The 25,531-nt window shown below is 27.8% G+C and overlaps 2 protein-coding genes across 3 annotated transcripts in view; one reads left to right on the top strand and one right to left on the bottom strand.

Annotated features, from left to right (window-relative positions):
• Nucleotides 1-5,862: 5,862 nt before the first annotated feature.
• Nucleotides 5,863-14,307, bottom strand: LOC135922951 (enoyl-CoA hydratase domain-containing protein 3, mitochondrial-like). The gene is made up of 7 exons (XM_065457503.1): nt 14,174-14,307; nt 13,983-14,127; nt 13,819-13,927; nt 8,741-8,836; nt 8,597-8,698; nt 6,871-7,021; nt 5,863-6,257 (listed from the first exon to the last, which is right to left on the bottom strand). Exons 1-7 carry the CDS (start codon nt 14,281-14,283, stop codon nt 6,128-6,130), a joined length of 843 nt encoding a protein of 280 aa, XP_065313575.1. The 5' UTR covers nt 14,284-14,307; the 3' UTR covers nt 5,863-6,127.
• Nucleotides 13,078-25,531, top strand: part of LOC135922950 (bridge-like lipid transfer protein family member 1) — a 73,060-nt gene continuing 60,606 nt past the window's right edge. For both annotated transcript variants that reach the window (XM_065457499.1, XM_065457501.1), the window contains exon 1: nt 13,078-13,275. The gene's annotated coding sequence lies outside the window, so the exon portion shown is untranslated. The remainder of the gene's footprint in view (nt 13,276-25,531) is intronic.

Raw genomic sequence — 25,531 nt, forward strand, 5'->3', positions numbered from 1 at the left:
ATGATTAGAATAGAATAATGTCCGGGGAAATCTATTGAAAAACTTCAAAAGAGAAATAGATATTAAATCATAATTAAATAATAATTAATTAATTAAACTAGTAGAAAGCCCGTCAAAATGGACGGGGAATAAGATTTTTATTCATTTTTTTACGATAGATGATTAGGAAGCATCCAAAATCTTATAATTATAAAAATGTTTATCAAGCCCAGCTCAACTCTTAATAATTTTAAAAGATATTCCCAAGTCAGGTGCAAGCTAATATTAATTTTGAGGTTCCAAGCCCAGTCGTATCCAATATAATTTTGAAAAGGGGGAATATTGTTCCGGAAAACTAACTGGAAACATTAAAAAGGTAGGATACCTATAAATAGAATCTTATTTAAATAATTAATTGTCGTAATATGTATCTTCATTTTGAAATAGATATAAAATTTTATATAAATAATAAAATCATAAAACCAATCGTTATTTTATATTGAGTCATATAAAATAATTATTAGAAATGCAAGAGAATAATGCTAGAAACGTCAAAATGGTTAACTTTAAAAAGGGGTAGGATCTTTTAATAAAATTATTTTACTGTATTATTTCGATCCTTAAATAATAAAAATAGTGACCATATATAATTTATTAGTGAATTTTACAAAATAATCAGCATGAATAAAAAGGAATATTGTTCCCGGAAAATAATTGGTAAACTTTAAAAAAGATAGAATCTTTGTGAATAGATAGGCTACCAATATGTATAGAAAGGTAAAGATGTTTATTAACGCGTCATTATTCTCTTAGTTTTTCTATGATAGATTAATCATGATTTTGAGCTTATGAGGAATTAAGGCAGGGTTAGCCTAGAAAATTAAATAAAATAATAAACTAAACTTGCAAAGGATTTAATATCAGGTGCAGTTCCTTATTAAATGAAGGTCCATTATTATATATATTAGCAAAGGATCTCCTGACCAGGCCTTCGGCAGAGGTGGGAGAGTGTAGTCAGGGAAAAATTGGTATTGAATCATCTCTAGAGGGGACATTATTAAATGCATATCACTAGTAGTTGGGAGGCTACATCAAAAAAATATTTTATCTAGTTGAGGACTTATCATGGCTATCATGATCTACTGAAAGTTTATTTTATATTTGTTCATTATTTATTAATGACAGATATATTATTATAAAGAGGAAATAAGATGGGCTAATTATCTAAAATAAATATTTATTTTTTATAAAATAATGCACTAAATCGGAAAAGAAGTCAGAATTAGGTTCAACACTCTAGCAATATAGGGAATATTATCAAATGTTTGTAAAGCTAAAATAGATGTAATATAAAATGAATGCAAGAAAGTATAAGAAAAATATATTTAAAAATATTTTGTACGCATAAACATTTATGCATTTTTATATGACTAACTTTGTTTTATATGGATGGTAGATTTTGTTGTTTTGTGATCTCAGGAATGTTTATTTTGTTGATTACATTTGTAAAATCATCAAGAGTGGTGAAGATTAGGGTCTGTTTTCTAAAATAAAAACAAAAGAAAAAATTAAAAATTTATAATGCATTGAATCTGCAAAATAGTCAATATTAAGTTCAACTCGCTAGAAATAGTGGGAATATCATCAGTAGCTAAAATAGATGTAATCAAAAATGTAAAAAAGTATAAGAAGACCATTTATGATATATATATATATATATATATATATAATAAATATATATAGATGTCTAACTTTATTTTGATTGATTTACCTGCCATCTTTTTTTTTATTAAGGACAGAAAAATCAGCATCTATATAATCATTAATGGAGGCTAATTTTCTAGTACCGGTTCTTAGTAGTACAAGATCTTATTTATTTTTATAAATAACCCCTTTTTTTATCTCACATAATGACCTTTTCTTTATTTTTGAATAATAATATTTTCCCTTAATTTTGAATAATAATTATATTTTTTCATTATTCTACCAAAAAAAAATAATGATTTTAATTTTCTATTTTCGAATACATGCAAAAAAAATAATAAATAAATTATTAATGACATTAAGGAAAAACAATAATAAATATTTATTTATATAAAAAAAATAAAGATCATAATCGATCTTATTTAAAACAGAATAAAATTGATATTAATTTGCAAAAATAAATGAGACGGTCATCACAGCTAAGATAGAGCCTGTTATCTAAAATAAAAACAAGTGAAAAATTTAAAACACCATTAGATGTGTCTTTCTAATTGATATCTAAAATGCATATATATAATTTACTTCAAATCTGCACACTATAATTTAATTAAAATTTCACCTGACCCATTAATGCTAATTTAACTTGATTAATATTTTTCTTCAAATCTGCATATTGTAATAAAAATTCCCATTAGCATTGAATTTACTGTGATGTCCTCATCATCGATTTCTTCGATGCTCATAGTATAGTTGGTGTTTGATTGACAATCACGATCTTTATAATCATAAGATCTGTTGATATAATTAATGTTTGGGCCTCGACAAATATTTCGGAAAACCATTATTAGGATATGGACTATGTCTAAGCTGACCGCGACGTGGACAGTTGGTTCGGTTATCGCCTCTATAGCAATCATCACATTGATCAAGGCTTTGACGATGGTCACAACGATAGTCGCGGAGGTTGTCATGGAAGTACCCGGATTGTTGTATCGATCGTCGTAGCGATTATCGAAAGGGTTGCGATTATCCTGTCGCTTATCATAGCGTTGATCGTAGCGATTGTCGCAGTAGTTGTCGTAGCGTATCTCGTAACGTTCATCGAATCGTTTGTCGCGGCAGCTGTCGTAACGTACATCGTAACGTTCATCGAAATGTTGTCCGTGGCGGTTGTCATATATGAGCTGGGGTTGCTTAATGAAAGCATCATATTTTACGAGAGATTTACCATGTGCATTAGCTGAATGAGTTTTATGGTTACATGGCTATTTTTGGCTCTGCCCATGTGATTAATCTCTAATGGCTTTTACTTTCATCACTCTATGATGTCACTTGGCTCTCTGATGTCTTCTTATAGACCTAGATTGTAAATATCTTATATCGTCATAGAGATCCTGACCGCTCTCCTGACATCTTTGGAAATCGAAGCAACTCTCACCTTCTCGATATTGCGCAGAATGCCATCAAATTTGCATTTTTTGTCGAGTCTAGCTACGCGTGTAACATATGCTGAAAAGTCTCCTCCTTGCCTTGGGTGGCAATATAAAATATGGAGAGTTTGGCATTCTCGGTCTTCGAGGGATGTTGAAGCTTGAATTTGCCGAGAAGAGCTATTGGGTCCTCTAGGTCTGCCTCCCTACAGATTGCTCCAATGTTGTTAAATTCGTCATCCGGAGTCTTCGAAGAAATAACTCGGCCTTCTCCCCGTTGGAGATCTTGCTCGTGTCGAAAAATTTTTGCAATTTTCTTATATAAGCGCTGATGTCGCCTAAATTTAGGGAAATCCAGCTGGACGAATTCGGCCATATAGGTGGGGTTGTTCGAGGCATCCTTCGATAAAGAATTATATTCAGATAAAAGGGTTATAGAGAATGCATATAAAGTACGAAATCAATATCAAATTTTGAAATAGCTCACATAGCTTGGTCTCTATGAAGAATTAGTGAGAATAAGTTGTGTATATAGATGTCTTTATTGAATTCATCATAATCATGTTTCGCATCACTATTTGATATATATAATAATTACGTTTTATATTTAGCATCACATTTTAATATGTATACAATAATCCCCGTAAGTTAAAATATGAATTACATCTTTTTTCTTTCTCCAATTCATCCTCCTTTATAATAAAAAAACAATCACTATCATTTTAAGTTGGTGTTAATAAAACAAAACTATTAAGTTAATGCAGTGATGTTAACCCGAACCCTCCTGAACCTCGTATTTTGGCTGAACCCGAACTCGGACTAGGACCCTTTTTAAAAGTGGAGGGTCCAAGGGTTCTAGGTGTCATAAAAATTTTTAAAAATAAAAATATTTTTTAAAATTTTATTAACTTTTTTGTGGAATCATTTATTTTAACTTCGCGTTTTTATTCCATATTACTTCCATCTATCTTCCTGGACTTACATTTTATTTAGAGATTGATATCATAAATTATTTTCCAGTGTAATAATATTTTATTATGTAAATTTATTATGCTGTGTTATAGAAATACGTTGATTATTTTGAAAGTGAATTATTTTGTAGTACAATTAATAATATTTTAATTTAAATGATTATTCACTCACAACACGTTGGTCCTCAATTTGTATTATGCTAGAACGATTTTTAAGTTTGAAAGATTTCTGTAATGATTTTATTATAGGAGCATGTGAAGTCATTTTGTCAGAAGATGATTGGTGCCAAATAAAGGACCTTACTTGTGTATTAGTTCCTTTAAAAATAACAATATTAAGATTACAATCAGAACAATTATGTTTATTTGATTTTAAGGCATATGGATTAGATGCCAATTAGATTTAGAAAAATTTACAGTCCTTTTTATACGAAATATTAGAAAACATGAAAATTCGAGAGCAACAATATTTCCAAAATAGTGTTGTATACGCTTATATATTTAGACCCACGATATCAAGTTTCATTGAGTATTGAGCAAAAACAAATGGCTAAAGACCATCTTAAGGATTTATGGCATAAGCAAAACTCTATTATTTGCAATATATTGGAGGCTACGACGATACCTATTGGTTGTAGTGATAATAATAATAATGATAGCAATATTGATGATCTTGCAATTTTACTTTTAGATAGAGAAAAAAAAATCAAATTATCATCAGTTAAAAAGGAGGATCAAAAAATGCCTATTGCATCTTTAGTAGTAAAGTTCTCAGAAGTAAGGGTAGAACGTGAGTTTTCATTATATATATTGTATACTTTCGTGGAAATCTGAAGGATATATTTTAGAAGATATTATGATTGTGCGAGAATAAATCATTTAAAATATAAATTATTTCATTTTTAAATTTTTCATCTGTAAATTATGAATATGTATATATTGAAGTATAATAATAAATGAATTTAAAAAAAATATTTATTTTATGTTCCTGAATCCGGACCCGAACCCTGGAACCGGGTCCTTTCAAATTTTATTCCTGTACCCGATATTATTATTTATTTTTGTTTTTATTGAAAACATGATACATCAACAACCTCCATTCAGCAAAAATAATAAATAAAATTTTAGGAATGCGTATCATAATCTATTAAAAAAAATTAAAAAAAATAAACATTAATAAATTAGAATCTCTTTTCCCGATTATTTCGCCATTATTCTGTAAATAATATTTATTTTAACATTACTCTAACCTCTAACTTATGCTTCTTAGACTACCTATAAAAATTGGAGGTAAATGACTCCGACTCTCTATCCCTCTCATGTAGACGCCAGTGGGACAGTACTCAAAATAACTTGGAATAGATGATGCCAGGTGATGGGTCAGCAAAAATTTAGTTACTAATAGAGGGCATAAAAAGGGGTATAAATACACTTTTAAAAAATATCTAAAGTTGTGCTAATAGCTCTTCAAAAATGTAAAACATTTTTAAAAATTGATTTGGACCGGATAAAATTTTTTTTGCATTATTTATAAAAAAAACCTATTTGAGTATTGAAATTGCAAATTTTCTTAATTACGTGGGGAAAAGTAAATTTTTAAAAATAATATAAATCATGTCAAATTTTTTACCGCCCGTGGAAAATTTTTTAGACCGAATACGATAAAAGATTCTGGGCAGTAGATGAATATTGAAAAAACACTTTTGAGATTTTAAAATAAATAGTGCAAATTTTATTTAAACATCTTTTAAATATAGCAAGTTATTTTTGGACTGGATGAAAAAATCTAAATATTCGCTCACATTATATATCAATAATCCTCCAACCAACAAATCCATTAATTTAATATAATAATTCCCCTTCATACGAATTAAATAATTTAATTTATGTTGTATAATTTAATTTACAATGTTATATAGCAAAAACATATAAAACTAATTAAACAATAAATATCCAAAAATTTAAAAAACTACAAAATATTTGATCAATTTATTTATATAAATAACATAAATTTTATTATTTTTCCATTATGATATTTTTTATTTATTTATTCATTTTAGCTTTAACCCATATAGGAGTTCTTTTTTCTAAAAATGCTTTGATTCCTTCTTGGGCATCATCCAATTTTATATTTTCCAACATTGCATCGATGGCTACTTGATAAGCTTTTTCCCTGATAAAAAATATAAACAAATATACTTATATAAATATTTAATCGAAAAAGCGTTATATCTATCTGTAGAACTTTTTTCCACTCTTAGCTATTTATTTTGATGGGACGAAATGATGTAAATTGTAATGTACTTGGTTAAAAATAATATATTTAAAAAAAATGTAAATTCATAACAAAATTAAAATAATATCACTTATAATTTACAATATTTTTATTACAGGCGTTGCCAGGGGGGGGGGGTAAGGAGAAGTCTCCCCTTCAAAAATTTGCCTGTTCCCACAAATATCATTTTAAGTTAATAACCAGTAAGAATTTGAAAAAAAAAATGATAACTTTTTAAAATAACGATTATAATTCAAAATTTTTAGAAATAAAGTATATTTTTATTCTTTATTTATGGGGAAAGCATACTAGAGTGCTTCTATCCCTTACCAAAATCCTAGCTACGCCTATGATACTTAATATATGTCTGATAATATCTATAGCCGATCTCTTTTCTGCATAATACATGATAAATATTATATTTAGAATAATGTTAGCCTAATAAAATTGCATAATTATTTTTTGCATATTATTACATTAAGAATATATTATATTTAAAAAAAATGTTTACTTGTCCAGATTGATTTGTTGGTATAAACACTGTTTACCCAAAGATAGAACCTCTTTGCTATTTTTTGCTATTTTATTGGCTAACTCTACAGTGCCATCTTCTAACAAATGTTCAGGAAAGACTTGAGAAACCAATCCGAATTGATAAGCTTCTGCAAAAAATTTTGTCTATATGAAGTGTACAAAAGTTTTTCTATTTTATGATTGAGAAATGTTTTAGGATTGTTTTAAACGACGTGTTCTGTTCATTTATTTTAAGCAGCGTTTAAAACTCTCTAGAAAAGGGTTAAGTTAAAATATGGGTAAAAAATTATCAAAGTGGGTTAAACATTCTGTTAAAGTTAATATGGAGCATCTTTTATAACAATGACTGGGGGCTAACATAATGACTATTGATTGGGATAGATGTATTATATTTTTCGGTACCTGAAAGTGTATAAAAGTTGCTATTGGTTAAAGTTCTTATCCTGAATTTACAGTTTGCGTGAACTTGTGGCGAAGAATATAAAATATGTATGAATTCATAGCCAAGTGTACAAAACGTGCTGTATTTTTATATACTACGCCATATAAAATATGCACGAATACATATAAGTGAACAAAATATGCTGTATATTTATATACTTAACTACGAATTCGCGGTCTGTGAATGAGGTGTTACCAAAAAGGCAACATCATGTAATAACTTAAAACAGCGTAGTTCTGGGAAAAACTATTAAGGTTTTAAAAATTTTTGGTAAAAGAACAAATAATTTATCAATTATCCTTAAAATTTTTTAATTAACAAAAATCCTAAAAATAATCACCCTATTTTATGGGGTTTTCTCCGTTGTATTAATTTTTAAGCTTATTTTTTCATTTTAATATGATTGGGAAATTAGGCTCGATGACTAATATTTATATTTATAAAATAAATAATTGACTGAGAAAAAGAAACCTCTTCATCAAAATGTATAAAATTATAGTATTTCATGATTAGAACAAATTTAGCGTTAAAATCGCAAATAACGCATTTCAAATGGTATCGTGTAAATTCAAATCATCGCTTGGCGTTAGAAACCATTTTAAAAAACGCAACAAGTTTCCTATTTTCATTACATTTTTATTCTTCATTTTGCAATATTATATAAAATGTTTATTTATTTTTATAAATGGAAAATTGATATGAAATAAAAGTGCAGACGATAATATGATTTACAATTACCAATTCTTTTTAATTTTTACTTTGTAAAAAAAAAATTTGACTCGGCGATAGATATTAATAAAAAGGCAACATCAATTTAAACAAGGGACGCCTTATCTTTTTATTTATTAAAGTTTTCGGCAAAACGCAAGCGCTCAATTTGTGCACAATTCATATTTATTTTTAACACTAAATAAATTTCATTATTTATGCAAAATGTAATATTCAATTATATTATTGTAAATAACCTCTAAATTGATTATGCATTGTTAATTAACTATTCAACATTTCAGACTTTTTTATTTATAAAAAAAAAGATTATTATCCATATTATTATTTTTTGTGGTTTTACCATAAAAATATTTCTTTTGGTTTTACTAATATATTAAGAATTAATTTTTATGTTTTTTTTATATCATGTTAAAATAACTATGTTAATAAATCATAATCTATATTAATTTAAATTTAAAGTGCCTTTGAGAATTTATATTGTTCAATTCATTTTCTCTAATTTGAAATTTTTTTAAAAAAATTAGACACAAACCTTGAGCAGTTATAGGATCGCCAGTGAATAACATCTTTGTAGCTATTTTGAGAGGTAAAGATGATTTAATTATGGCTACTCCCGGTGTTGAACAGAATATACCTTTTATTGAGGATTATTAACATAATTTTTTGATATATGAACCTTGTTTGATGCCAGGAGTGGAAAAAAGAGCTTTTTCGGATGCTGTGATTATATCGCACGAACATGCTAATTGACAACCTGCAGCAGCTGCGTGGCCTTTTTTTTAAAAAAATAATTCAAATAATTTGTAATTTTTAATTAGATATATTTCGAAAGTGATTTCGTTATTTGAATTTTTTAATATAAGTTTTTTTTAAAAAAAGAGGATACTACTGAAAATTTCGAACGATTATCATTTCAAGCCCGAAAACTAGATTACTAACTCAAATAAATACAAATCTCTCGCCATTATTATTTTATTATCTCTCAAACCACACGTATACGATTGTACACAAAACAAAACTTTTTGAAAATCAGCTTCTCAAATCTCACCAGATTCTGGTATACACTTGATAGAGAGACCTTCTCTTGGATGATTTACAAGGTACAAAACAAAACCATATCAATTAACATTTATTCATAGCCACCCCCAAACTTTGGCAGACCTTGTTTTAAATAATCATCTGTCTTTGCAGAATTTTTAGTCTAGATATCTTATAATTATAGGCTTGTTAAAACGAGTGTCGAATCAGCAGGCAGATCTTTTCCATGAAAACAGTATTACAATCTCAATACCAGATCCGTATAAATCGAATATTCTTTTTTTAATGAGCTTATGTCTTCGTCAAATCGTGAAAATGTGATTTTGTTTTAATAAATATTAAAAAAACGCGAGAAATTAAAAATTCCTGCGGAATCCAGATTTTTTTTAAAAAAAAACTTTTTTTTAGTAATCTTTATAATATATTTTTTTAAAATATTGATTTTTCATTATGTTTTAGCCAAAAAAAAATTCTTATGGATTGAATCCAGTATATTTGATCCTTTAAAGAAATTTTCTATTATATTCTAATATAAATTTTTTTTATTAATCTATTTATGTTGTTCCCTGAAAAAATAATTCTTCAAAATAATTTTTTTTTTCTCTCTTTAGCTTTCACCTTTTCTGGTGGTAAGCTCCTTCAACATCTCTCTCCACTTTATGTTATTAATACAATCTCTTTTATCTAATTTATACTTCTTTATATTGGCTCTAATTTTATGGCCCCATTGAAGTTTTGGCCTTCCTCTTTTACGTTTGCCCATCACTTCCAAACTCTTAACTTTATTTCCTATGTAGTTCATAGGCCTTCTCATTGTGTGCCCATACCACCTAAGTCTGTGTACCATTAACTTAGTCTTGATGGGCACTACCTTTAAACTATTTAGTATTCTTGTACTGCGCACTTTATCCTTTCTTGTTACCCCAGCAATCATCCTCAGCATTCTCATCTCCATGGTTTGTAGACTTCTCTCGTCTGATTCTTTGGTTGGCCATGTTTCCGAACTATATAGAATAGTTGGTTGTATTATGGAACTGTAAATTTTTCCCTTTAATTTGTGTGGGATTCTTTTATCAAATAGCACTCCAGATAAAGATCTCCACTTTAGCCACCCTTGATTAATCTTACTCTTTATCTCTTTTTCTATTGTGCCGTTTGTTTGTATAGTGGAGCCCAAATATTTGCAGCTTTCAATTGCCGATATCTGCCATTCATTTGTATCAATACTCTCTATTTCATCTCCTCCTATCACCATATACTCCGTCTTTTCTCTATTTACTTTTAATCCGTGCATTTCTAGGATATTTAACCAACACACTAGTCTTTCTTTCATTTCATCCTTAAATTCGGCAAGTATCACAATATCATCTGCAAATATCATATTCCACGGGACTGTTTGAGGTATAGACTGTGCTAATACATCTATTACTGTAATAAAGAGAAGTGGACTGAGAGCCGACCCTTGATGAACTCCTTCGGCTATTGTGAAGCCTGCTGAAATACCTGTTGTGCAACGGACCATTGTTGTATGGCCCATATACATATCCTGTATTATTCTTATATATTTTTCGGGAACATTTTTGTGGCGTAGCGCCCACCAGATAAGTTTTCTTGGGATTCTATCAAAGGCCTTTTCTAAATCGAGAAAGACCATGTGTAGCTTTTTGTTCTTTTCCCTGTATTTTTCACTCATTTGCTTAATTGCATGGATAGCATCGGTTGTTGATCTTCCAGGCATAAAGCCAAACTGAGTCTCTCCTATTTCGATTATATCTCTTAATCTTTTTTCTATTATTTTTTCGTAAAGTTTTAGACAGTGTGACATTAGTTTTATGCCCCTGTAATTTTGACAATTATGTGGATCCCCTTTATTTTTGAAGATAGGAACTAGATAGCTCTGCCTCCATTTTTAGGGAACCTCTTCATTTCCAAGTATCTTATTGTATAGATTTGTGAGGAGATGTATTCCATTATCTCCTAGTGCTTTAAGGCTTTCTATTGGAATATCGTCTGGATCCCTAGCTTTGTTGTTTTTCATATGCTTGAGGCATGTGATTATTTCTTGTTGATTTATAGGTTGTACAAGGTTTGACAAGGGGAGTGTTCGTCTAGATGCAGTATGTGCGGATTAAAGTTGAGAAGCTCCTGAAAATATTCTCTCCATCTACTCATTATTTCTTTTTCCTTTATTATCAATTTCCCATCTTTATTTTTGATTACTTTCGGAACTCCGTTTATATCCCTAGAGTTCTTTTCTCGCTGTTTGGCTAATCTGTATATTTTATTTTGCCCTTCTTTGGTATGTAGATCTTCGTACATGTCATCGTATGCCATAGATTTGGCTCTAGCCACCGCCTTTGTAGCTAATCTCTTGGATTTTTTGTATCTTGTCTTGTCATCTGCGTTTTTGGATTACCATATTTTATAAAGGGCTTTTTTCTCCTGTATAGTGGTTCGTACCTCTTCATTCCACCACCATAGTTCTTTGTATGATTTGTTGCCCCCTCTTGTCAAGCCTAGTGTATGATTTGGCAGTGTCTATTAATCTGGATGAAAGGTCTGTCCACATTTTTTCACTGACTTGTGAGGAATCTATTGTTTCAATGTTTGCATTGATTGCAAAGGCATCTGTCATTGTTTTTAATTTGCCCCATTTGATGCATGGTTCCAGTTTTATCTTGTTTTGAGTGGATTTATTTGAGATGTGTAAATCCATGACTAGTAGCTTGTGTTGTGCGGCGATATCTTCTCCTGGGATGACTTTGCAGCCTATTACATCTTTTAATCTTTTGCGAGAGATTAGTATGTAATCTATCTGTGTTTTCCTTGTACCACTTTCGTATGTTATTAAATGACTATCCTTAGGTGTTGGTTAAGGCAAGGTCGAAGGCTTGCGCAAATTTCAGTATATGCTCTCCTTCATCATTTCTTTCTCCATATCCATAACCACCATGATGCCTTTTGTAGCTATCTCTTGCTTTCCCCACATGCGCATTTAAGTCACCACCAATTATGACTAGGTCATCCTTAGGGATTTCCATTACAGCTTCATCGAGGATAGCTCTAAAATCATCTTTCTCTTCTTCCTTGCAACCCGTTTGAGGAGCATATAATGAAAGGATGTGTAGCAGTGGCGTAGCTACGGGGGTGGTTTTCGGGTTTGGACCCCTCCCAGAGCAAAAATTTATTTTTAGATTATACGTTTAAAAGACTTAAAAGTGGTGACTTTATATCAAATAAATAACATTAATATTTATACGGGTTTTGATGTTTGTGTAAGGATATTATATTACTAGTGAAATTATTCTGGATAGTATTAGTATAAAGTCATTAGGAATAATCTACTAAATCATAATAACGAATTATTGAAGCATTTAAAAAATATATTTATTATATATTATCGAAGATATGGTTATGATTTGTAAGATAAATCCGGCCGAAGGCCGGGCAAAAGGGCCGAAGGCCCGTTAAAGGGGGTCTGGGGGGATTTGCCCCCCAGGCTTTTATATGTTTGGACCCCCTCTAAGGAAAGTTCCTAGCTACGCCACTGATGTGTAGTATTGATTGACCAATGCAGAGTTTTATCTTCATTAGTCTATCAGAGATCCTGACTTCTACAACTGAGGAGGTTAGATCTTGACTGAGAATGATGCCGACACAGTTCCTATTGCTAACAAGTCCATTATACAATTTATACCCATCTCCAATCATCAAAGTCTTCTATCCTTTCCATTTCGTCTCTTGTATGCACGCTATATCAACTTTTCTCTTGTTCAACATTGATGCCAATTCTCTCGTCTTACCTTTAAGCGTCCCAATATTCAAACTTGCTAATCTTGTTTTCTTTGCTTTGACCTTTACTTTACTTTTCACAGGATGGATGTCTACACCCTGCGCGTCGCTTGGAGGGGAACGCCCTATCTTTCATATTCATATTTCCATTTGTTTTCTTCATTTTGTTTATTGGACGGTATCCTTAGCACCCGGCTGTCCAGGCCTGTCGGTGACCGGGGTGTCATCTCTAAGCTCCGAAATTCATCATACCATATGTCTTTACACATCAGTCATCGAAGAAAAACTTGAAAGTTTTTATGGTTCTTACCAGGATTGAACCTGCGTCCATGTTCATACTCGTGTTTCCAAGCGTACATCTTACCCATTCAAAATAATGAGGTTAAAAATTCATGGCCTCTTTCTAGATTTTAAAATCTGGTTTATTAATTTATTTATATATTTTTTTTTAATATGGAAAATTTTATCTTTAATAATAAAAGGCTAATAAAATTTAAATAATATAATCAAAGAATCCAGTTAATATATGCCTTTTTCTTATAGTAAATATTTTTCTATTAAAGTTTCATAGAATAATTTTTTATATGTCGTATCGAGATACAGAATCCACGAGGATTCGAAATCTCTCGATTCTGAAACATTTACTAAGGGCGATTTTTAAATTTTAAAAATTTGATTTGAATTGCATTTCGGTATTTATAGAGTACCCCAAACTGTAAATTTCCAATAATTTTGCCACGAACTTTAGAACTACTCTTAATTTAATGGCGGAAATTGGCTGAAATTTTCCCATATCCCAATACGACATATATAATAAATTATAAAACAAATAAAAGCTCCAAAGTGAGAAAAATTAGCAATCAAAAATGATAATACAATATCAATTAAATTAATTTTAACATTAGTTTTTAAAAAAAAAATCACCTTTAATTTCAGCAATAACCGGTATAGGCAGGTTTTGGATAATATTAATCAGGCGAACCAATTTCTCTAGAATTTCCTTTTGCAACTGTAAATCATTATCATTTTTATTCTAATTTTAATATTTAAAAACTATAAATTTGCCAACCATAAGTGAAAAAAAAAACCTTTTGAAATTGTTTGAGATCATGGCCAGAGGAAAATATATTGGGTTGCGATGATGACATTATTATAACTTTGATATTTGTATTAAGTGCGGCATTTTGCGTATCGGATATTAAGGAGTTTAGCATATCCAATGATAAAGAATTTCTTTTTATTTTATATTAATTATAAATTACAATAATATTATTTATACTTATTTTTAGGGAAATCTAATATAATTTTTCGTATACAATGATGATCTACTACAGTAGTAACATTCCGCAAGCAGGTGTTATTTAGAGTATTCAATATTTTTGCAAACATGTTCCAAAAAAATGCACCTTCAAATAATTTATTAATAAACAAATAATTATTTAAACAAATAAAAAATTTTGGCAGGCTATCTTGTCACGACCTATATAAAAATATATTCAAATTTTCGATATGAATGAAGGCTTAATTTTTATAATAATAGACTTCGAGAAAAGCAAGCTATTTTTTTTATTTACATGCTTATTTTTTGAAGTTACTTTTTGTTGCTGAAACGAATTTAATATTAAACGCTGAGAGATGGGAAGAACTTCCAGTCTAATGCTGCATCCCAAAATCTGGTTTTGAATTGTCATATAAAAATATTCATAGGGGCAAAAAACACCCCAAAAGGCGGGAAAGCACGAGAATTTTAGTAATACAGAGACTTTAAGAACTTCTTTGTCGGTAGGGTGAGGGGTTATACTCCACTTAATTTTTTCCCAAACTTTTACAATTTTTATAACTTTATGAGTATATAGAAATAAAATAGTCATAAATTTCCTTATATATTGAACTCGAATTTAAGAATTTGATATGAATTTGATTTTCGTATCAAGACGCAGCCTAACATTTTGGGTTTATTCTGGTTTACCAACCAAAAATTAAGCCTGACCTGCCTTATCTCATTAAAATGCAGTTATGAATTAGGAGTTTATTTCTATATGTTAGGGTCAATGTGTTGTGTTTTTTTAGAAACTTGAATTATTTTTTTGAGCACTTTTTTAAAAAAAATTTTCAAAATCTGATTTTACTAAAAATGTGTTCCAGCATCTTTAGAAACCTACTCTTTATTTTTAGAAAATTTTGTCATGAATATTTGGATCTTAATATAATATACATTAGTTTTTCCTTACATTTTTGTTTTATAAATTATAAATGAATAAAAAGTTAAGCGCAAAACTATTTGGATGGATAGGATATCCAAAATAATATTATATAAGCCTGGGGATTTTGCTCACAGATGACAGAAAGGTCAGGACTTCTATTTGCCAAATCTAGAGGCTTTTATAATATTATTTTGGTTAAAATATTACTCAGGCCATTTTTAATAACTGACCCAATGCCATTGTGTCCTAAACATGCTAAAATAATTTTCGGTAAATTCAGATTTTTAAATTTAAAAATATTCTCAGAAGATGATATAAAGCGCTGAAAAAATAACACACTAATAAAAAAAAACGTTGACCAGAAGGCCGAATTTTTAGTAAACGCGTTTTATTCAAGTGCTGCGTTATTTAACGTAATCTTATTACAAAATTGTCCATAAATAAGTATAAATTTATAAATATGGAGCATGATTATAATGCTATTATAAAAATTGAAAAGCATATGTTACGATACGTTAAGGAAAAATATGCGATCCTATTCTAAATATAATAGCGAATTTGATAAAAAAATATATGATTTTTCTTAAATATATAAAATAATTATCTCTATTTTAAATTTATCTTAAATTAGTTTTTAAAAATGAATCAGCTGTAATAACATTGCATTAAATAACGCAACTCTGGAAACCCGTTTACTATAAAGGCAGCGTAACATTATATGAAGATAGTTAATATTATATCCGGTATCGAACTGAGAATAATTAATTTCAAGCAACCGATCATCCGGCTTATCGGCCCAGTTCTGTCATTTCTGTCCGATCCTAGAAACTCGATTTCATAAAGTTTAAATTAATTAATACCCAATACTTCCTGGCATTTAATTATTCATTCTATTTTTGAATTCCGTTTGCACATTTAGTTTTCATCATTTTTTGAAGTTTTATCTGATTTGAATAGATATTAAAATTACACATCCCGGAGGGTAGATGTTATTGAAATGAAAGTGAATGTTGAGCCATATTTAGATAAATCAATTGAAAATGTAACATATAATTATATATGCCGAAAATGTAATAAATCGTCAGCTGAAAATTATTAAAATGAATTCTACAGTATACTACGATATCAATATTATAAATGTAAAAAAAAAAAGAATTTGGATTTTCTACTAATTATTATATTTATTCTATACGCACATTTTACAAAATACTAACTAAAAAATTTTCCTTATTCTTTATAAGGACCCATGTTATCTAATTTAAAAATATTGACTATTTAAAATATTTATCTTTTTCTTCAATTCGTTCTATATCCATAAAATTTTTATTATATAACAGGGGATAGAATTAGTCTATTTTAATCTGAGTATTCACCTTTAAAAATTGACGAAAAGTGATCGAAATATAAAATATCTGAGGGAATCCAAACAAAATTTGCAGATTCTGATCCTAAACACGCAAGAAATATTTGCCCCCCCCCCCACTTCCCGGAAAAGGAGCATGTTTTGAAGATGTTTTAAAGGTTAATATTAAATTCGAAGAAATTAACTTTTTTTAAAGATAAATTATAGTTTATGATAGATCTAAGATAGTGCCTATCAAATTTGTATTTTGTTTATTATTAATTTGGATAGGCACTGCCAAATTTATTTATAATATATATTTGAAAATCGTGATTTTCGAAAATCGTGTGTAGCCTAGTCGACAAGAGCGTCGCTTGCCAATCCGATGGTTCAGGGTTCGACTCCAAATGGATCCAAATCAGGCTTTTTAATAACCTTAGATTTGAATCTGTAAAAGCTGGGTCGATTCCATTCGTATAAAATGTCTATGAAGAAATAGATTTTTTTAAAAATTTACGACTAAATATATATTATTTTTTTTGAATATAAATTATAAAAAATTATTAAATATAAATATTTATTCAAAAATGGTGATTAATACAGACCGACAAATCAAATTGACTAATAGTTATCTTTAAAACAGTTAGGATATATTGAGTTTATCGACCTTTTTAGAGGTTATTCAGGTCATAAAATTGTTAACATTAGATTTGATTTGGACGCGGTAAATAATAAGTATTAACCAGTTTAAGTCCGGATTAGAACCCTGTTTAAACGTGATACTAATATATATTGCCTTGCTATCGCATTTCATTTAATCAGAATGGACCGAAATATTTTTAGAGTAAAACGAGCTTTACAAACATTATTGTGGATTTTTGCTTTTCCAGTCATTTGTCATAGGAAGAATAAAATCTCTTTTTTTTTATAACCTTAAAATTAATATTGTTTTAATTTAACTTATGATAAATATCAGACCTGCAGATGTAAAAATTTTGAGCCAGATCTGGATTATGCATTTTTAAGCCTGGCCCGGATTTGTTTATATTTTGAAATACTGATAGCCCGATTTATCTGATTTCAATTAAAGTTTTTAGCCAAAATAATAATACACAAGCCTCGAGATTTAGATAATAAATGTCCAAATCTATCTATCACGAATGAGCAAAATCTCCGGGTCAGATAATATTTTTTGGGGAAAATATTGGGCTAACCCTGTTTACTGAAATTAAAAGTTTATCTTTATTTTAATATAAATTATTACCATTTTTTTTAGATTAGAATAGTTTTCAAATTTAATAAAATAGAAAACAACCACTTTCTAAAGAATCTAATCTAGATTTTCTGAAATTTTAATAAATAGAAAAATATATTTTGATTTCTTAATTTTAAGAAGGGTTGTGCCGGATCGGGTTTAAATTTTTAAATATGATATCATTACATTATGTCAAATAAATTGTTACTATAAATTTTTATCAAAATATTAAATTTTTTATCAAAAAGAATATTTATTAAAATATTGGTTTTTACCTTATTCTAAATATTAGCCGTCTAAAATTTCTCAATAAAATATAATTTTTTTAAAAAAAATTGGAAGACAACTATATATTGATATAAAATAAATTATTTTTATAAATGCTTTTTAAATAATAATATTTTATAAAAATGATTGCGCAAAATATTCAAAAAAAATATTCATCCTCAAAAAAGAATGACATTGCAATTTAACACAAAAAAATGACTCCACAATTTAAAAAAAAACGACCCACATAACAGTTACTTCAAGAAACAAGGTGCTAATATATTTCATCATTTGTAAAATATTTCCTTTACAGTCAAAAAAAATTAAATTTTTATATATTTAAATAAATTAAAGCTGGGCCGGGCCAGGCCGGGCATGAAAAATATTTTTTATTTTTTATTTCGGGTCGGGCTATTCGGGAAAAAATAAATAAAATTCGGGATAGAAGTCAGGACAAATTTTGGATGCAGATTCCTAAATAACCTATTATGCTTAACAGGGAAGATTGGAGCAATATCGTAGTGTTGTTAAAAGTTACTTTAGATATAACTAGTTACATTTTTACAAATGTAACTAGTTATTAGTTACAATTATATTTTTAAAATAACTAGTTATATAATAAGTTCATTCATAAAGGCTTTATTTATTTACTGAACGCATTTATTTAATATAAAAAAGGTAGGATATTTGAATTATAATCAATTATTTGAAAAAATATACAATTTATTTATATAAAAAAAAAATTAAACTGAAAAAATAATATCGGAAATAGAATATATTTATTAGAGACCTGCAGGCCCAGCCCTAAGCCCAGCCCGGATATACAGGCCGATACGTATTTTAATTTTTTTAATATACAGGCCAGGCCTGAAATTTTCTTTTTAAAAAAAATATCCAGACCAGGCTTAATATTTTAAAACCAAATATATGAAATCGCCATTATTAGCTATAAAAATCAAAAATAATTAATATATTTTAAAAAATCCTGTCTGGGCCTGATAATTTTTCTTATTAGTAAGTAATGATTAATAATTTAGTAGTTTAATTATTTAATTCTAAATTCATCTAAGTCTTTGTCATTCCTTATACTAAGTTCTATGATCTAATTTAGTAAAATTTAAAAAAAAAATACATTTATATGAAATTCCATAAATATTACCAGCAACTTGAGGGCAAAATAAATGCAATATATTGTGCTATAGGTAAAAAAAATATAATATTAAAAAATAGGTTTACCAATTGAATTTGGTTACAAAATTATGAAACCCAGCAATGTAACAATTTAAGAAAAGAAAATCTATTTGGACGGGAAATTATATTATTGTTGCATATCCCAGACATTTAAACAATATTTTTAAATTAATAAATTAAAAAAAAAATTTATTAAAATTAATTTATCACACCCTTGAATCGGACTGCCCACCTAAAAATTTTATTGTATTGGGCAAAAATAGCTTTACCCACACAGGTTCACCCATTGGAGGTAAAAGTGCTAAATTACATTGCAGAGATATTTCTTGTCAAATTCAATAGAATGAAATATATTTTAAAAGATTTTCTTGCTCATCAGGCTTTTTATTTATTTAAATATTTTTTATTCATTCCTAAAATTTTACATGCCATTAGTTCATCAACAATTTTCATGTCCCTTGAAATATTATTAGACCTTGAGGTTCATTATAAAAATACTCTAGAATCTATTTTAAATATCAAATTCTCTTCAGTTTGCAAGTTGCCCTTCCACCAAAGCTAGGTGGTATAGGTATCGATTCCCCCATATCCTTAAGCATTTCAGCCTTTTTATCCTCAGTTGCTAAATTTCCATACACACTTGGAGACTTGGATACTATCAAATCTACATCTATGGCAGCATTAAACTGTGGAGCAATAATTCTCCAAGTCGCTCATATTCAAATTTAAGGCAAAGAGACTGGAATGTACCATTGATACAGCATAACGTTGAATACTTACACTTCAAAGCTGTTCAATGAATATCTCCATTGCTCTTTCTCCCCTTAAACCCAACCCCCAGTATGCAGAATGACCAAACTCTTTGATCAAATAATTCCAGCCTCCACCATATGCCATCTTGGCTACTAATGGTTAGAAACTATACCTAGTAATTGAGGCTTGTTTATTAACCAACGAAGAACTTAGAATAGCTATAAATTTTCGTTTTGTGAAATAGTAACTCCGACATCATGTGTCCCTTATAAAACTCATAACGATAGCCTTAGACACCCCCCCCCTTTTATACTCTAGTTTTTCAAAAGGCAAATTATCCAGGCACTATGCCATCAAATCGATCATTAATAGAATCTTGAAATCTGCAAATATTCCTTCTACACTGAAACCCTCTGGTTTCAGCCCTGATGGAATGACGGTAGTCACTTCGGACCAAGGTATACCCTCGCTTGGGATTATACATGTGTAGATCGTTTTGCTAGATCTTTTTAGATCTTTTTATTTCAACTTTATCACGAAAGCTGAAATTACAAAAGCAAATAAATATAGCCACCTCTCAGACACCTGTGGATCATTTGGACCCCAAGACCTAAAATAATTCAAAACAATATGGTAAAGGTTACGTTTAATCACAGGTGATCCAAAAAAGGCTTCTACAAGGACAAAGAATATCAATCAAAGTTTGTCGATCCAAATGTATATTTATATATGGGTCATTAAGCCCCGCCGACCCCTAAATATATATTTAATTTCTCTTCTTTTAATTATATATTTTTACATAGGATATAGATATAGTATTATAATTTTAATAAATAGTTATTATATTATTTAATAAAAAAACATATTAAAAATAAAATTAATTACTTAAATATATTATTTAGATTTATTCGTATATATTTTTTAAAGTATAACTAGTTATCTAGTTATATAACAGTTTATGACTTCATTCTACCAGACCAAACAATAAAAAAAAAATTTTTTTAATTTAAAAAAAAATAAAATGATAATGTTAAAAATTTATCCGTGATTTAGTGAGTTTTCAAAAAATGATATGTTACTATTGTAATATTATTTTTGTTACAATTTATTAGTGATTTTCACCCCCAAAATTTTAAGCAAAAAATATTTTTTGAAGTTCAAAAAGATTTATGAACATATTTTGATAAAAATTTTATTTCTTCTTTGTAAAAAAATCCTGGAATTCTTTTGTGAATTTTATTATAAATGAATAATCTTTTAGGTGAAATCCTTAATAGTTTTTTTTTAAATTATTTTTATAAAATTATCTCTTTTTAAAGTATATCAAAAGAGGTGGGTTTTCTAAATAATTTTTTTAAAAAGATTTATATTAAACTTATTTATGTTATTTTATATGATCTTTTTAAGGAAAATGATTTCATGTGACAATTGTCATATTCGTTATTGAAGATGTTCCTTGGAAAAATGACAATTCTCATTCTCGGTATTTTTTAACATATTAGATTTTTTTGACGCTAAAATATGTATTTATAACATGTTAAATTAAAATTTCAATTAGGATGTACCATATAAAAGTGATAATTATCATAATCGTTATTTTTAAAATTTTGATGTAAATGTGCCAAAGTAAATATTGTTAACATGTATAAATAACACTTCAGTGAAGTACCCTAGATAAGTGACAATTGTCATAATTCTTATTTTTAAAGTTTTTTAGATTTTTTTGACGTAAATGGGTAAAAATATAGATTCTAAACATGTTAAATTAAAGTTTCATGAAGACTTACCATAGAAAAGTGACAATTGTCATAATCGTTAACTTTATAGTTTTATGAATTTTTTTGACGAAAATGGGTTAAAATAAGTATTGCTAGCATGTTTAAATAAAACGTGAAGATGTACCCTAGATAAGTGACAATTGGCATAATTATTATTTTTAAACTTTTATGAATTTTTTTGACGTAAATGGGCCAAAATAAGTATTGTTAACATGTATAAATAACACTTCAATGAAGATGTGCCATAGATAAGTGACAATTGTCATAATAGTTATTTTTAAAGTTTTGTGTAATTTTTGACGCAAATGGGTAAAAATATAGATTGTAAACATGTTAAATTACAATGTCATGAAGATGTATCATAGAAAAGTGACAATTGTCATAATCGTTATTTTTAAAGTTTTTTGAATTTTTTTGACCAAAATGGGTAAATATAAGTATTGCTAGACTGTTTAAATAAAATTTCAGTGAAGATGTACCCAAGATAAGTGACAATTGTCATAATTATTATTTTATTATTTTTTTGAATTTTTTTGACTTAAATGGGTTAAAATAAGTATTTCTAACATGTTTAAATAAAACTTCAATAAAGATGTACCCTTAAGTGACAATGGTCATAATCGTTATTTTTAAAGTTTTTTGAATTTTTTGAGCAAATGGGTAAAAATATAGATTGTAAACGTGTTAAATTAAAAATTCATGGAGATGTACCATGGAAAAGTGAAAATTGTCATAATCGTTATTTTAAAGGATTTTTGATTTTTTTTGACTCCAAAAGGTTAAAAAGATTGTAATCCAATTTTACCATATATTTATAAAATTCAGAATCTCCATTAAATTTATAGGCTGTTTTTTGAATCATATTATTAAATAATATTCAATGGTTATTAAGTTATTTTCATAAAAATCTTAAATTCACACTCAGAACTATTTTGCCACGAGTATACAAAAATATTTGCTAACTGTGAATGCATGGTTATACATTTTAATAGATGTAGAATTAAAAATTTTATTAATTAAAGGAATAAAATTGTGAATACATATCTTAAAAGTTTAGAATTTAACATGAGTTACAACTATCTTTAATAATTACTTTGCATATATTTATCAAATTTTGGGCAGGATAAAAGGGACAACGATTTTTAATTTGTTTTTTCTGTTTCGACAAATGGTACTAACACATTTGCCAAAAACATATAAGAAGCTAATGATTAAAGATTGTTATAATTGGAGCTTTTCTGAATTATTTCAATAAAATTTAATCAAAATATCTTCTTTTTTTAAAAAATTCTCAAAAAAATATTGGAAAACTTTAAATATAACGATTATGACAATTGTCACTATTCTATGGTACATCATCATAAAATTTTAATTTAACATATTTACAATTGATAATTTTACCCATATGCATCTAAAAATTTGAAAAAAAACTTTAAAAACAACGATTATGACAATTGACACTATCTATGGTATATCTACACCGAAATTTTATTTTAACATGTTAGCAATTTATATTATTGCACATTTGCGTCAAAAAAATTCAAAAAACATTAAAAATAACGATTATGACAATTGTCACTTATCTAGGGTACATCTTAACTGAAATTTTATTTTAACATGTTAGCAATATTTATTTTAGCCAATTTAGGTCAAAAAAATTCAAAAAAGTTATATAATGACAATTGTCACTTTTCTATGGTTCATCGTGAAATTTTAATTTAACATGTTTACAATCTATCTTTTTGCCCATTTGCATCAAAAAAATTTAAAACTTTAAAAATAAGGATTATGACAATTGTCACTTAACTAGGGTACATCTTCACTGAAGTTTTATTTATACATGTTAACAATATTTACTTTACCCAATTTACGTCAAAAAATTTAAAATTTTTTTAAAATAACGATTATGATAATGATAATTTTTATATGGTACATCTTAATTGAAATTTTAATTTAACAGTTAAATATACATATTTTAGAGTCAAAAAAATCTCTAATATGTTTAAAATACCGATTATGATAATTGTCATTTTTCCAAGGAACATCTTCTATAACGAATATGACAATTGTCACATGAAATCATTTTCCTTAAAAAGATCATATAAAATAACATAAATAAGTTTAATATAAATATTTTTAAAAAAAATTATTTAGATAACCCACCCATTTTAATATATTTAAATAGATAATTTTACAAAGTTGATTAAAAAAAAACTGTTAAAGATTTTACCTAAAAAATTGTTTATTTATAATAAAATTCACAAAAGAATTCATCAAAAAAAATTTATTTACAAGGAAGATTTAAAATTTTTATCAAAATATGTTCAAAAATCTTTTTGAACTTCAAAAAATATTTTTTGCTTAAAATTTTTGAAGTGAAAATTACTAATAAATTGTAACCAAAATAATATTACAATAGTAGCATATCATTATTATTTATTAAAAAAACATTAAATAACAATATGTTGTTTTCCTTTAAATAAATGCATTCTCAATATATTTATTGTTTTGCGGCAATGCGCTCGCGATAATAACTTCGCGCACATATTCCCTGTAAAAAATTTACTGTAAAGGGTTCGCCTAAGAAGTTTCGCTAAAATATATTCGCTCTAATAAATTTGCGGTTAAGGTTTAGCGGAAATAAATTCTCGATAGTGGCTTCGCTAAATTATCTTCGCTATAAATGTTTCGCTGAAAAAAATTCGCAGAATTGGTTTCGCGATATTACCTTCGCTATAAAAACTCTTCACTATAAACGACATTCGTGATTTTCGCGATAAAAATGTCGTTGAATAGACCTGATACGACGCATTATCGCTATTACTACTTATTAAAAAATTACGTTTATAGTTACCGTTTAAAAAAATATAGCTTGGCTACTTTTTTTTTGTTTATAATTTTATTTCAAAGTAGTTATTGATTATAATAGAATTATAAAAAAAAATGACAAAAATGAATGTAATAAAAATAATCATGTGTGGCAAATTTTTTAAAATTGATTTTGGAAGATAATATTAAAATCATTTCTATATCATTATCCATAAATCTAGACCGACACCGATGATCAGTAAGTAAATATTGCCTTATTATAATAATCGCTCTATAGGAGTAAGAAATTGCAAAATGGCATGCCCGACAAGAAACTTTCGACATCAAGTAACAGTATTTTGAATCTAGATGGACACATAGACTAGGGGTAAAATTTCTATTATTAAATTCAAAACGGGCTTGAAAATTTTATCAATCTAATAGTAATACCAATTTTAGTGCCCTTGGAGAAATATCAGAATTGCCTAAATCAAATGTTAGATAAAGTTGAAACATTAGATTCAATACGATAGCTAATTTTTTTGCATTGGAATAACAAATAATTTAATTACACAATAAATTTATGCAATATTCTTCAAAAAAGATATGGATTTGGCTGGAAGTAATCACGAATATTATCATATTGCTATTAGAAAACTAATCATATACCACGAATTTCTAGAGATTTCTATGATTGTTGAGGCTAAGGGGAAATTATATGATTTTTGATATTCGCAAGGCATTTCATCTAGAGAAATAAATCGTTCAAAATTAAATTAAGGATTACAATAATAACCGTTTTTATTCCACTTTTAGATAGATTTTTGTTCCAAATCATTTAAAAATTTATGATACATCAAATGACTCAATCAGAACCTAAAGAATATTATTCTTCAAAACAAAATCAGCATATTACTATTTTAAAATATAATTATTCATATTTATAGGGAACTTGTAGTCCCACCTCCGTTTTTATAGAATAAGGTTTTATTTTATTTTATATTTGATATGTTAATTTTCATATAATTTTATTTGATAG

Source organism: Gordionus sp. m RMFG-2023, chromosome 1, assembly GCF_954871325.1.
Source record: "Gordionus sp. m RMFG-2023 chromosome 1, tfGorSpeb1-WG-v2, whole genome shotgun sequence".
Lineage (NCBI taxonomy): Eukaryota > Metazoa > Nematomorpha > Gordioida > Chordodea > Parachordodidae > Gordionus > Gordionus sp. m RMFG-2023.